The sequence below is a fragment of the Dermochelys coriacea genome, chromosome 2 (assembly GCF_009764565.3).
Source record: "Dermochelys coriacea isolate rDerCor1 chromosome 2, rDerCor1.pri.v4, whole genome shotgun sequence".
Taxonomy (NCBI): Eukaryota; Metazoa; Chordata; order Testudines; family Dermochelyidae; genus Dermochelys; species Dermochelys coriacea.
The window spans coordinates 180,522,533-180,537,051 of record NC_050069.1 but is presented as its reverse complement, the minus strand read 5'-3'; the positions used below and the strand labels follow the sequence as shown (position 1 = coordinate 180,537,051).

General features: G+C 42.5%; 1 protein-coding gene across 7 annotated transcripts in view; it reads right to left on the bottom strand.

Moving 5' to 3' along the window:
• Nucleotides 1-14,519, bottom strand: part of ELMO1 (engulfment and cell motility 1) — a 438,626-nt gene that overhangs the window by 41,514 nt on the left and 382,593 nt on the right. For all 7 annotated transcript variants that reach the window (XM_038391750.2, XM_043508739.1, XM_043508737.1 and 4 more), the window contains one exon: nt 2,030-2,193. In XM_038391750.2, the coding sequence (XP_038247678.1) occupies nt 2,030-2,193 (164 nt within the window). The remainder of the gene's footprint in view (nt 1-2,029; nt 2,194-14,519) is intronic.

The following is a 14,519-nucleotide window of genomic DNA, read 5'->3' as shown; positions in this document are numbered from 1 at the left end:
AGATTCTCAGCTGATTATCTCAAAAGGTTTCTGCTAGTCTGGATCAAAAGACATGAGATTTGAGCACCACTGAAGATGAACCTGCCCCAAGTCACTAGTTTGGTTTCAAGCCCTACCCCAGTGCAGATCAAATGTCACGTCCATGGCTCATCTCTAGGATTTTCACATATAATGGAGATGAAGACATTTTGAGAAGCAGACACAAGCTATAATAGAGATACCACAATTGATACATAGCATTAGACCATATGAAATGGGTATTACACTGCATATATGTTAACAAGAAATCACCTAGAAATAAGTAACTGTACCTTATTAACATCAAAGATAACACAAGCAAAAGAAAAGATGACACTATCACGCAAACACTCTTTTATGGAGCAAATTTATACTGGTGCTATTGCTCTGGGCTATTTACCTGGCTCAGAGAAGTGATATTTTGAATCTTTATGGGGCATTGGACAGAAGACAAAAAATTCATCTTAAAAAAAAAGTGCACGCATAATCACACAAAGCATGGAAATGTCAAAGCATTATTTTCTGCAAATAAGTCACACTAGGCCCTATAGGGATTAGCCAGATCCGTTGAACTCAAAGAAACAGCTGAGATTTGCAGCAGAAGAAAACATATGCACTTCAATCAGATGCTACTCCACTGCTTTTGAGCAGTGCTCCTAGGCAATTCCCCCCCCCCGGGTTCTCCCTGAACAGTTCACAAATTTCATTCACATTTCTTAGTCCTTCCATGTGTAAGCGGGGGAATAGTCCTGCTCTTGTGGGAAACTTTCCTGGCTTCTATACTACCCCGGTGAAGTGGGCTAGTGAACGGATCTGAGTCCTTGCTCCCACCTCCTTTACCCAGCGGCCTCCCTGCCCTTGAGAGCTCCCCTTCCACTCTCCTGTCTGGCAGAGTCCTCGTAACCCCAACAAGGCTGGGCCCAGGATTCCTGGGGGGCTCAACCCCCAACCCTGCTGTGGTCACCTAGGACAGGGGTTAGGGTGTCCCCACGCCGGGGTACTCTCTCTGCACTGGGCACTTCTCTGACCCACTGACCATTACATACAAGTTAAAGCAAATGCAAGTTATTTAATCAACAATTAATTTAAAAAAGAACAAGGAATAATGGGAAAGGTTAAAGGAAACACATCAACCCACTCTGTGGGAGGGAACATCACGAACAGTGTCTCTGGAATGTCAGGGCAGTTCACTCTGTTCCTTGTAAGTCCCAGGCCGCCTTCTCAGGCCCTGGCTGTGTTGCAGGGATGCTGTGGGTTGGACACTTGCTCTGGTGGTGGCCACACGCTCTCAGGCTCTAAGTGATAGGATCCTTCTTCCCAGTGTCGCCCCCGCCCTGTCGGGGTTACGATCGAAGCCTGGCCTGCAGAGCCTCTTGGTCGAGGCGTCTCCCTGTGCTGGGCCTGCTGCCAAGGGTCCCCCTCCCTCTCCCCAGCTGCTCACCGCACCCAGCTCTGGACTGCTCCAGTCCCAGCTGCACCACTCTGTCTCTGCCTCCAGGTCCCTGGGCTGCTTCTTTGGCCCCTCTGCCTCTGGTTGCTACAGCTCTGCTCCCAGGACAGGTCTGCTCTGCAGGCTGCTTCTGTGACTCTGCTCCCAGCACTGACCTACTTCGTGGGCTGCTTTTCTGGCCCCTCTGGCTCTGGTTGCTGCAGCTCTGCTCCCAGGACAGAGTCTGCTCTCTCTGGATCTGGCACAGCTCTCCTCCCCAGCTCAGCTCGGGCCCCTGCTCTTTCCTTAGCTCGGCCCCACTCTGTCTGACCCAGGCAAATCCAGCTCACACAGAGGACGGGGCCTCCTGACTCTCTGATTAGCCTGCCCACCCTGTCATTCAGGCTGACCTAGAGCATTGGCCTCTCCCCATTGTTCCTGGGGACTGTCAGTTCCCATCGACCCTTCCCCCTTTTTAGTACTGGGAGCTAGCCAACCAAAACACCCCCACTGACTGTTAGTAAGGGGGCAACAGTCCCCTTACACGTGCAATAAGTGACTTACAGAGGGGAAAGTACTTACAGAATTGGACGAGACTGGAAATCTTCCTGGTTCATCCTCTCGGATTGACGGATTTTCAAAATTTCTGTGTAACTTAGATTCTGAAGTTTACTTTTGAATTGGTCCAGAGAGCTAGGCTTGGTAGTGAGTGCTCTCATTATTTGCTCTTTCACCACCTGCATTACCTGTGGATGAAAGCAAGAAAGTATTACTTTTTTAACTCTTTGTTTTTGATTTCAAATAATATTCCAGTATATGCTGCAATTAGGTTGTGTGGGCAACAGGAAAATTTTAATAATTATCAATAGTGATCAAATCAAATCAAAAGTGATCAAAGCAAATTTTGCAGCACAGAGTGCAAAGGAGTTAACCTCTAACTGGATGCCACATTTAACATCAAGGGCTCATCTACACTACAATAAATAATCCTCTTGGGGGACTCACAACACAATATCTTCTAATACTGTTAAAATGTGATTCCTGTTTTCTAGTGTGAATGGGACTGTCACCGTCTTACAGTACCATGCTATAGCCCTGTTTTGTCCAAGGTTTGGGGACACAGGAGTAACAGAGGGTTGTGTCTCTTCTACACTATGAGATAGAACTACATGTTAATCATGTAAGGGGAACCAACCAAATGGAATGCCCCAAAACATAGTTGTTATTGTAGATAATTGTATAGTCTGTAAGAGTCCAAAGACTGAATTCGCTCCCTTGTTTCTGCCAGCCCAGCCCGGGCTGTGGGCCCCCTTCAGAAAGTCTACATTGAGACAGAATGCAGCAGTGCAAACTGTTGGGGGTCTGGAGGTGGGTGGATAGCTCACAAAGCTGGGGAAGGGCTTTTTTTAAACTCCACACTCCCAGTGGAGTTTAAAGCTGCCCTCCCTAGCAGAGGGCAGTAGCAAAGTCGCATAACTGCAGTAGTTTGCTCCACTCTGTACTGCATATGGGGAGGGGAGCATCTGATATATATATATACAGGTATAACTTCTGTGTAATTATGATGTGCTTTTCTTTTTCATTCCAGTTTCTTCTCCCTTTGCCTTTCTCAAGATTATTTGATTCAACCACTCAAATTTCAACCTCGGCCTAGAGGGTCACTGATCTTCACACTGTCTCAGGCAACCATTACTTATTCACAAGGTGTAGAGTACATAGAGAAGGAAATTAAGCTAGTAACAAAAGAATATAACATCAGGAGAGGGTGATCAATTTTTTAAGGTTGTTATAGGATTGCTTTTGAAGCAGTGCCATAAAAAAATGAAGATGAAAGAATTAGAATGAAAGATGTCTGCACAACAGAGAGATATCTGCATATTAACTATTTTACCAGGAGAAAACTGTTGAGACACAGTTAACTTAGGGGATTTGTTTGGCACCAGTACCTATAAATATATATCATAGATTGATCTCTCTCTCTCTCTCTCGCTGGCTGGCTCTCTTTGCTTCTTTCCTCACTGCTGATACAAATCACATACTTTGAAATGCTTATCTGATTCTGTCTTTAGGTGGAGGGGGGTAGGGATGGAGAAACAGTTTATCAGACTTAAAAAGATTTTTCTCCCTCACAGCCAAGCCAGGCTGATAAGGAGGAGGAAATAGTAACATTCAGCCCAGATCAAAGCAGATCTGTGATAGGAATTAACAGCTGGCAAAAGAGGATAGAAAATATTCTTGCATCTTTTTTTTTCTTTTCTTTTATTCCTTCGTCTTCACTAATATTTCTAAAAATGGAAGCTTGATCCCTTAGAAGACTACGCATTCTGAAAACTTTTCTTTTCCCAAATGTGTGTGTTATTGTTTTAGTTTCACTGCATCAACCTTGAACTGTCATCATCTGAGCTGTGTTTTTGACATTCATTTCCTGAGATGCAACATCCCTTTTAGCTATGAGCTAAACACTCATTCTAGTCTTGCTACCAGGTGCAGTAAGCAAATTGAAGCAATTAAAAAGCGATAAGAAAAGCTCTCTATTGCATGAACTACACACTCCTGAGCTTTTTGCAACAATCCATTTCCAAAAGATGATGCAGTTTTTTCCCCTCATAATTCTGTCTCTTCAATCAGGCACAAGTTTACATTTCCACATCTCCTTTCAAAGGGTCATTTTCTGTTGCCCTTACTCAGAGGAGCCCATTACTTTGAGTATGTACTTGCAGAGTAAGATACTACTCTTCATAAGTTTGGTAGACTGGCCCAAACCAAGTAGAGAGTCCTATCAATCAATCCACACATTTTAATATCCCTATCATTGGCTTATATCTATAAGATTTTTTAAGGATAACTCAACAAGTCAATGTAAATGCCATAGCTGCTAGTTGAGTCATCTCCCTAGCATTGGGTACCACTGCCAATAACTTCTTATCTGCTCAAAATCTCTCAAGCTGAGTTGCTAGCTCTTAATTACTGCTGCTTGGGAGATTAACTGCTCTAAGCTTAGGATCCACACATTTAAAAATTACAGGTGTAATTAAAGGAACTCTTTTCCTCAGTATTTCTTAGGATATATCTACACTACTAGACCTATAGCGACACAACTGCAGCTACACTGCTGTAGCACTGTGGTACAGACACTTACTACAATGGTTTCAGAGTAGCAGCCGTGTTAGTCTGTATTCGCAAAAAATTTGCGAATTTCCTTTTCTTTTTACTACAATGGTGGAAGGGGTTTTTCCATTGCTGTAGTAAATCCACCCCCTTAAGGGGAGTAGTTAGGCTGATGGAAGAATTCTTCCATTGACCTAGCAACGTCTATACTGGGGCTTAAACCAGTTTACCTACGTCCCTTGCGTGTGAATTTTTCACACCTCTGGACAACATAGCCAGGCCTCCAAGTTTTAAGCATATACCAGGCCTCCATGTTGTTAAACATAAACCTTATATATGGTGATTGCAAATGCATTATATACATATATTTTTTCCCCATAGGACATATGCGGGATTAGGTTTTGAGGGGGAACATGTTCTCCATTTTGTATCCTTTTTGTTTTGATTTTTTTCTAGACTGATGCCCTGTTATGTGGTGAGGCAGAACTATGATTTGGGCAGTTTGCTAAAGGTGGGAAACTTAACTGAGAATATTCAAAGAGTTGGAGTGGTAAAAAATTAAATATATTTTTTATGTTGAGGAGCACAGTGACTTAAGCCCAATTTACTTGTCTGGAATGAGATGGCGGTACCTTTCATGTCTATCGAATCTTACCTATTTACTGGATTTCTAAGTTTGCCATTACTATGTTATCTAACTTCATATACAACTTTTTAGATAGCTCTCAACATATACTTGTTTGACCTCATCTCTGTCAAGTCACATTTTGATTAATTCTATCTTCCTACCACTCCTATCTTTTTCTCTTTTGTTCTCTCTTTCACTTTCTTTTTATTCTCTTATCTCTTGACATTGGGATTTATTTCTATGCAAATAGCAGCTTGAATTTGATGCAGAAATGACAAATGACAAAAATACGGCAAAGGATTTCTAGGAAAGAAGTGATGTGGCTGGAGAGATAGGAAAGGAAGTAGTTTTCAGAGTAGCAGCCGTGTTAGTCTGTATTCGCAAAAAGAAAAGGAGTACTTGTGGCACCTTAGAGACTAACAAATTGCTCTAATAAATTTGTTAGTCTCTAAGGGGCCACAAGTACTCCTTTTCTTTTTGCGACTTCAGTAGTGGCTCATTGAATAGATTGGAGGGGGCAAGATAAGAATAAAGAAGGCTGGAAAGAAGAGTATAAATATGAAGAAGAAGGATGACCAGGGCAGGGGTGTAGAAGGGTGGAATGTTGTTGTATACGGCAAAGCTGTTATAGCTGCTCAGGGCTTTGGTCGTTGGAACTCTGGTGTTATCAGCACTTGCAGAGAGTGCAACCTGCTAATTTAGCAGACCTTGATGTTACTTATAAGGAAAGACCAGAGGCATGGTTTGTTACTCCCCCTTGTACCTTTTTCCTGGTATTTCAGACAAAACATCCCTATTCATTATTCTGTCAAACCCTCTTATCTTTTGCTAGATTGGAGTATATTTGTATTGGCATTCTGGAATGATTTACACAACTATTTAATGGCTAGCACTTTCTAGGAGTACTTATGTTTTAGCAATGCTAGCAGCAACTTTGCCAAGTTTATGTATTGGACATTGAACTTGTAAGAATCTGCTTTAATACATGGCCTGACTTTCATTCACAGTCTCTGGTTCAGGCCTAAGGTTTTGCACCAGGCCGAGTGCTCCAGGCTTTCTCTTTACTACGAGGGGTTTTAGCAGTATGGATTAGCAAGATAAGGATGGTTTATATTAAAAGAGAAAGAAGCAAAAGCACCAATGAAAGATCAGATAGGGTGAGAGAAGGGTCAAAGATATGAGAGACAGTACTACAATGGAGTTTCAATAGTGACAGAGCAGGAAAGTAGAGGAGAAGGATCTGGAGAAAGATACTGGAAGAAGATCGAATGAAAAAAAGTGTCGGAGAGAAGGCTTTGGATTCTTTGACCATGGGATGGTGTTCCATGAAGGAGGAGTGCTGGGCAGAGACGGGCTCCATCTTACGAAGAGAGGGAAGAACATCTTTGCCAGCAGGCTGGCTAACCTAGTGAGGAGGGCTTTAAACTAGGTTCACCGGGGGAAGGAGACCAAAGCCCTGAGGTAAGTGGGAAAGCGGGATACCGGGAGGAAGCACAGGCAGGAATGTCTGTGAGGGGAGGGCTCCTGCCTCATACTGGGATTGAGGGGCGATCAACAGGTTATCTCAAGTGCTTATATACAAATGCACAAAGCCTTGGAAACAAGCAGGGAGAACTGGAGGTCCTGGTGATGTCAAGGAATTATGACGTGATTGGAATAACAGAGACTTGGTGGGATAACTCACATGACTGGAGTACAGTCATGGATGGTTATAAACTGTTCAGGAAGGACAGGCAGGGCAGAAAAGGTGGGGGAGTAGCACTGTATGTAAGGGAGCAGTATGACTGCTCAGAGCTCCGGTACGAAACTGTGGAAAAACCTGAGTGTCTCTGGATTAAGTTTAGAAGTGTGTGCAACAAGAGTGATGTCATGGTGGGAGTCTGCTATAGACCACCGGACCAGGGGGATGAGGTGGATGAGGCTTTCTTCCGGCAACTCACGGAAGCTACTAGATCGCATGCCCTGATTCTCATGGGTGACTTTAATTTTCCTGATATCTGCTGGGAGAGCAATACAGCGGTGCATAGACAATCCAGGAAGTTTTTGGAAAGCGTAGGGGACAATTTCCTGGTGCAGTGCTAGGGGAGCCAACTAGGGGGAGCGCTTTTCTTGACCTGCTGCTCACAAACCGGGTAGAATTAGTGGGGGAAGCAAAAGTGGATGGGAATCTGGGAGGCAGTGACCATGAGTTGGTTGAGTTCAGGATCCTGATGCAGGGAAGAAAGGTAAGCAGCAGGATACGGACCCTGGACTTCAGGAAAGCAGACTTTGACTCCCTCAGGGAACAGATGGCCAGGATCCCCTGGGGGACTAACATGAAAGGGAAGGGAGTCCAGGAGAGCTGGCTGTATTTCAAGGAATCCCTGTTGAGGTTACAGGGACAAACCATCCCGATGAGTCGAAAGAATAGTAAATATGGCAGGCGACCAGCTTGGCTTAATGGTGAAATCCTAGCGGATCTTAAACATAAAAAAGAAGCTTACAAGAAGTGGAAGGTTGGACATATGACCAGGGAAGAGTATAAAAATATTGCTCGGGCATGTAGGAAAGATATCAGGAGGGCCAAATCGCACCTGGAGCTGCAGCTAGCAAGAGATGTCAAGAGTAACAAGAAGGGTTTCTTCAGGTATGTTGGCAACAAGAAGAAAGCCAAGGAAAGTGTGGGCCCCTTACTGAATGAGGGAGGCAAGCTAGTGACAGAGGATGTGGAAAAAGCTAATGTACTCAATGCTTTTTTTGCCTCTGTTTTCACTAACAAGGTCAGCTCCCAGACTGCTGTGCTGGGCATCACAAAATGGGGAAGAGATGGCCAGCCCTCTGTAGAGATAGAGGTGGTTAGGGACTATTTAGAAAAGCTGGACGTGCACAAGTCCATGGGGCCGGACGAATTGCATCCGAGAGTGCTGAGGGAATTGGCGGCTGTGATTGCAGAGCCCTTGGCCATTATCTTTGAAAACTCGTGGCGAACGGGGGAAGTCCCGGATGACTGGAAAAAGGCTAATGTAGTGCCCATCTTTAAAAAAGGGAAGAAGGAGGATCCTGGGAACTACAGGCCGGTCAGCCTCACCTCAGTCCCTGGAAAAATCATGGAGCAGGTCCTCAAAGAATCAATCCTGAAGCACTTAGAGGAGAAGAAAGTGATCAGGAACAGTCAGCATGGATTCACCAAGGGAAGGTCATGCCTGACTAATCTAATCGCCTTTTATGATGAGATTACTGGTTCTGTGGATGAAGGGAAAGCAGTGGATGTATTGTTTCTTGACTTTAGCAAAGCTTTTGACACGGTCTCCCACAGCATTCTTGTCAGCAAGTTAAGGAAGTATGGGCTGGATGAATGCACTATAAGGTGGGTAGAAAGCTGGCTAGATTGTCGGGCTCAACGGGTAGTGATCAATGGCTCCATGTCTAGTTGGCAGCCGGTGTCAAGTGGAGTGCCCCAGGGGTCGGTCCTGGGGCCCGTTTTGTTCAATATCTTCATAAATGATCTGGAGGATGGTGTGGATTGCACTCTCAGCAAATTTGCGGATGATACTAAACTGGGAGGAGTGGTAGATACGCTGGAGGGGAGGGATAGGATACAGAAGGACCTAGACAAATTGGAAGATTGGGCCAAAAGAAATCTAATGAGGTTCAATAAGGATAAGTGCAGGGTCCTGCACTTAGGATGGAAGAATCCAATGCACCGCTACAGACTAGGGACCGAATGGCTCGGCAGCAGTTCTGCGGAAAAGGACCTAGGGGTGACAGTGGACGAGAAGCTGGATATGAGTCAGCAGTGTGCCCTTGTTGCCAAGAAGGCCAATGGCATTTTGGGATGTATAAGTAGGGGCATAGCGAGCAGATCGAGGGACGTGATCGTTCCCCTCTATTTGACACTGGTGAGGCCTCATCTGGAGTACTGTGTCCAGTTTTGGGCCCCACACTACAAGAAGGATGTGGATAAATTGGAAAGAGTACAGCGAAGGGCAACAAAAATGATTAGGGGTCTAGAGCACATGACTTATGAGGAGAGGCTGAGGGAGCTGGGATTGTTTAGTCTGCAGAAGAGAAGAATGAGGGGGGATTTGATAGCTGCTTTCAACTACCTGAAAGGGGGTTTCAAAGAGGATGGCTCTAGACTGTTCTCAATGGTAGCAGATGACAGAACGAGGAGTAATGGTCTCAAGTTGCAATGGGGGAGGTTTAGATTGGATATTAGGAAAAACTTTTTCACTAAGAGGGTGGTGAAACACTGGAATGCATTACCTAGGGAGGTGGTAGAATCTCCTTCCTTAGAGGTTTTTAAGGTCAGGCTTGACAAAGCCCTGGCTAGGATGATTTAACTGGGACTTGGTCCTGCTTTGAGCAGGGGGTTTGGACTAGATGACCTTCTGGGGTCCCTTCCAACCCTGATATTCTATGATTCTATGATTCTATGAAAAGAAACAGAAGGGACAAAAGGAGGAGTAAAGGAAGGGGTAAAGCATGAGGGTCTGGAGACAGCCAATAGCAGGGAAATATCAACAGAGACTGGGATGAAGGAGGAGAGAGTGGAACTAATGGTGGAGGAGGGAGAAATGAAAAGAGGTGTTTAAAAATGTGTGAAATGCAGGACAAATGAGACCAGGAAAAGTACTTGAGAAGAAAGTCATCAGCAAGAATCTTGCAAGAACTAATCATGTGAGTTTTCATGCATTATGGTTCAAAAACTGTGAGAACAGCTCATAACATTTTTACAGGATTGAATCTGCACACAATCTGGCCTCAAAACTCTCATCTAAACACAATCCAAATAATCCGAACAGCACTTCCTGAGTCCATCTCTGATTTAAATAGGAACTATTGAGGGATGAGAAGCATCTTTCTTTACATTTAATATATACAGAAGGAGATGAATATTTGCACGAAAAATGAGACTTAAATCAGTCTCCTTTCTGTTCATCATGCCCCTGGAGCAAATGAGGCAAGAGATGACTCCTGAATGACAAAGCTTTTCTGCCCAAGTAAAATGATATGCAAAGTTAATAAGATGGTCTCTGTAACCTCACTTGTTAGTTAATTGAAATCATAGTTCAATCAAGATTACATTATTTCTCTCAGTAGCTGACGAAGCCCCTTGGCAAAATAAAACATGCACAAATCATTTGTGGGTGGCATTTAATCCAGGGCTTAAGCTCCTCAATCAAGTTTTCAAGGAGGGAGAGGAAATAAAAAAGAGAGAGTGTGTGGGGGGGGGGAAGGGAGAGAGAATGTCTACACGTTTTAATGTGATAATTAACATGCTAACTGACAACTGTAAATTCTAATTTAGACAGGAGACAGGAAACAAATATTTAGGTTAAACATGATTAGAAACAAATATTTATGTCCTAGAACAAATATTTGTGTGGTGCTTCCATCACAATTTACAACTGTCTTAGTAACATGTTAATTAATATATGTTCAAACAGGACTAAAAGTTCAGCTATAGATTTGTGTACCCACAGATGGCTAGTATTAGGGAGGGATAGGCAAACTTTTAAATCCACAATATCCTGTGTTAACTTTATACAAAAAACAGATACCAAACCAAGTTGAATTAAAATTACAGGACATGGTACTGCTCTAAATTACACGAGTTTATATCCCGAGCCACTACTGAATACAACTGTTTAGAAAACAGAATTTCCATCCAATGGGCAAATCGGATATTTTGACTTTTGTTTTTGTCCTGAAATGGAATGCAAAGTTGAAATGCTGAACATTCTCATGAAATGAAAAGATCCAATAAAAATTGATTCAGGAATGTCAAAATGAAAAATTTCAAAAGTTTCATTCCATATTGTCATTTCCAGATGTCTAAATTATGATTAGAAACAAAAAATTTCATTTCAAATTTTCTTATTAGAAAAATCAGAAAACATAATGAAAATGGATATTTTCCACACTATTATAAAACTCCATATTTCATCAGGAAACATTTCTGGTAAAATAATTTTGACCAGCTCTGCTAAGGAAATGTAGATACTCTGGGTTTAACATTGGCATAACTGAGAGCAGTACCAAAGTAGGAATTTCAAATTAAATGCTCACATTTCAGCTTTAATTTACATGAACAAGGGAAAATGATAATGATATGGCTCAAGGATGAGCTGGCAGCCCTCTTTTTAAATTTCCTGACCTTTGCATTGTGTTAATATGCATCGTGGCTTTAACATTTTTTAAAGAAATATCTTATATTAAAAAGAGGAAACCTTTACAGTACATAATAAAGTGTCCCTTGCATACTTTACTAGAGAGAATGGAATTGTGCGTTTGGATTGAGTCTTTTGTCCTGTGTACACACGTATAAGCTTTTGTGAAGAAACACAGCAGGTGAAATCATGAGCTGATGTAATTTGGTATAGCTCTGTTGAATTCAATGATGTGATGGCAATTTTCATTAGCTGAGGATCTGCCCAGGGTTTGCAAACTACAGAGTCAGGCATTTGCAAAGATGTACTATTTATCTGGATAAATTTATATTTTATTAGGCATCATTTTTTAATGAGTAAGCGATAATAATTCTTAAGTAAACACCTATTTTAATATTCATATCACTGAACAAAGCAATGAGCTAAAAAACTTTTCTACAGACAGGGGTGACAGTGAGCTGGTAAGGGCCGGTACTGCGTACTGATAAGAACCAGCACCGGCCCATACCCAGCCCACATTAAAGCGCTGCCACATCCCTGCCCCTTTTGCCTCCCCTGTGGGCTGCCCTGTTGCTAGGGTCTGTGTCGGCAGGGCCACCAGCAGAAGGTTAATCCTCTTTTTTGGTGATTCAGATTCGGTAATTTCCGCATCGGAGTGTTACTCTTCTAAGACTTCCGAAAGCATGCTCCACGCCTCGTCCCTCTCAGATTTTGGAAGGCACTTCAGATTCTTAAATCTTTGGTCGAGTGCTGTAGCTATCCTTAAAAATCTCAGATCGGTACCTTCTTTGCGTTTTGTCAAATCTGCTGTGAAAGTGTTCTTAAAATGAACAACACATGCTGGGTCATCATCCGAGACTGCTATAACATGAAATATATGGCAGAATGCGGGTAAATCAGAGCAGGGGACATACAATTCTCCCCCAAGGAGTTCAGTCACAAATTTAATTAGAGCATGATTTTTTTTTAACAAGCATCATCAGCATGGAAGCATGTCCTCTGGAATGGTGGCTGAAGCATGAAGGGGCATGTGAATGTTTAGCATAGCTGGCATGTAAATACCTTGCAACGCCGGCTACAAAAGTACCATGCAAACACCTGTTCTTACTGTAAATAAGAAGCAGTCAGCAGTATCTCCCATAAATGTAAACAAACTTATTTGTCTTAGCAATTGGCTGAACAAGAATTAGGACTGAGTGGTCTTGTAGGCTCTAAAGTTTTACATTGTTTTGGTTTTGAGTGCAGTTATGTAACAAAAAAAAATCTACATTTGTAAGTTACACTTTTACGATAAAGAGATTGCACTTCAGTACTTGTATGAGATGAACTGAAAAATACTATTTCTTTTGTTTATCCTTTTTATGGTGCAAATATTTGTAATCCAAAATAATAATATAAAGTGAGCATTGTGCACTTTGTATTCTGTGTTGCAATAGAAATCAATAAATATGAAAATGTAGAAAAACATCCAAAATATTTAATAAATTTCAATTGGTATTCTATTGTTTAACAGTGCGATTAATCGCAGCTAATTTTTGTGAGTTGACTGCGATTAATCGACAGCCCTAATCAAAACACAACCATCAAACCAAAAACTGAGGAGATTGTGGCAGACAACAAATTCCATCTGTTTTTTATCTCTGCTCTTCATTGAAAAATGTAGAATTTTTTTAACCATTTGTAGTTCTGATTCCTTCCAGAAAAGTGGAGTGGCACAGATTTGCATTTGAGTGTCCCTCCCCCCGCCCAATGCACACGTGTGTGAATGTCGACACGGACGGACACACACCAGTTCATATTTACTATGGTAGTCATTTTATGGTAAGTAACACACTGTACTTTTTATTACCTTCTGTTTCTTCCATTGCATATTGGACACTCTCTGCTTTCTCTTTCTGGAATTATGAAGTATTCCCATGAGCATATTGGGTAATACCAAATATCACAACACAAACCATGCATGGAGACACATCACTTTATATTTCAAGGAAGAGACAGGCAGGGGGAACCTTTATAAGTATGGTATTATAGTACCGGGAAAAAATATAAAAGAGCATTGCAATACACTGCGTGGCAGCTGTGAACTGGGAAAAAAGCCAAAGAACACAGCAAAGAAGGGGAGACAGAGCCGCATTGGTTGTTTCCACAGAAGAGTGAGATATGAAGCCAGAAGAGAAGGGAAGCTGGGAAACACAGCTGTTTGAAGAACACTGAGAACCAGATCTCACAGCTTCACCTGCTCTGCTTTAAGGAAGAGTTGCCGGCAGCTGTTATGGGGAAGAGCAAAACCTCATGTCATTTCACCTGCCATCAGCATCCATGTTAAGGAGCCCAGTCTGCTGAAGACTGACTCTAGTTTGCCTATCAACTGTCTGCTCTCCAAGGAATCATTTATTTTGGGAGAAAAGGGCTCAGTATACATGTGCAACTCTGACTGATGTGATGGGTTTCAGTACTTTATGAGAGACAATAAAAATAGGATTAATTATTTTAGAGACAGAGAGAACCCAAAACAAATTAATCCACAGCTTTTGGTTTATCAGTTCTGCAAGGAGGCTTAAACTTTCCTTCTCCTGTGGCACATCATTAATCATTGCCAAACTAAACATGATCTCAGCACGGTTGGTGGTGCAGCTCACTGCCATAACCTAATAAACAGACAAGAATGATGGCTGTCGGAGACACAGCATGTAGAGAAGGATAGACAGTGAATTTGGGATTACATTTTGACTTTGATGGAAGGTGAAAAGCTGCTGCTATTTAAGGCAATACAGCTGATATCAATTTCCAGATCCTACATGAAAAATAAAAGACTTGAGGATTTTTTTGTACTTGTTAGACACAGGGATTTTTATTTAATGAGGGTGAAATTCATCTTGGTGTCCTACATGTAAATCACGTAATAGGGCACTGCTGGTGGAAGCCATGGGCAGAGCAGACCCACAAGGGGGGTCTCTCAGCAGCCTCTGCACTCCTCAGAGTAAGTATGATCTCAAGGTTAATGTACTAGACTGGGAATCAGGAGATCTGAGTTCAATTCCTGCCTCTGCCACAGGATGCTGGGCAAGGCTCTTAAACTTAAGTCACCAACTCAGATGCCTTAGGTCCCTATCTGTATACTGGGAACAATCATCCTTCCTTTCTCCCACCCATTGTCTGTCATGCCTAATTAGGCTGTCACCTT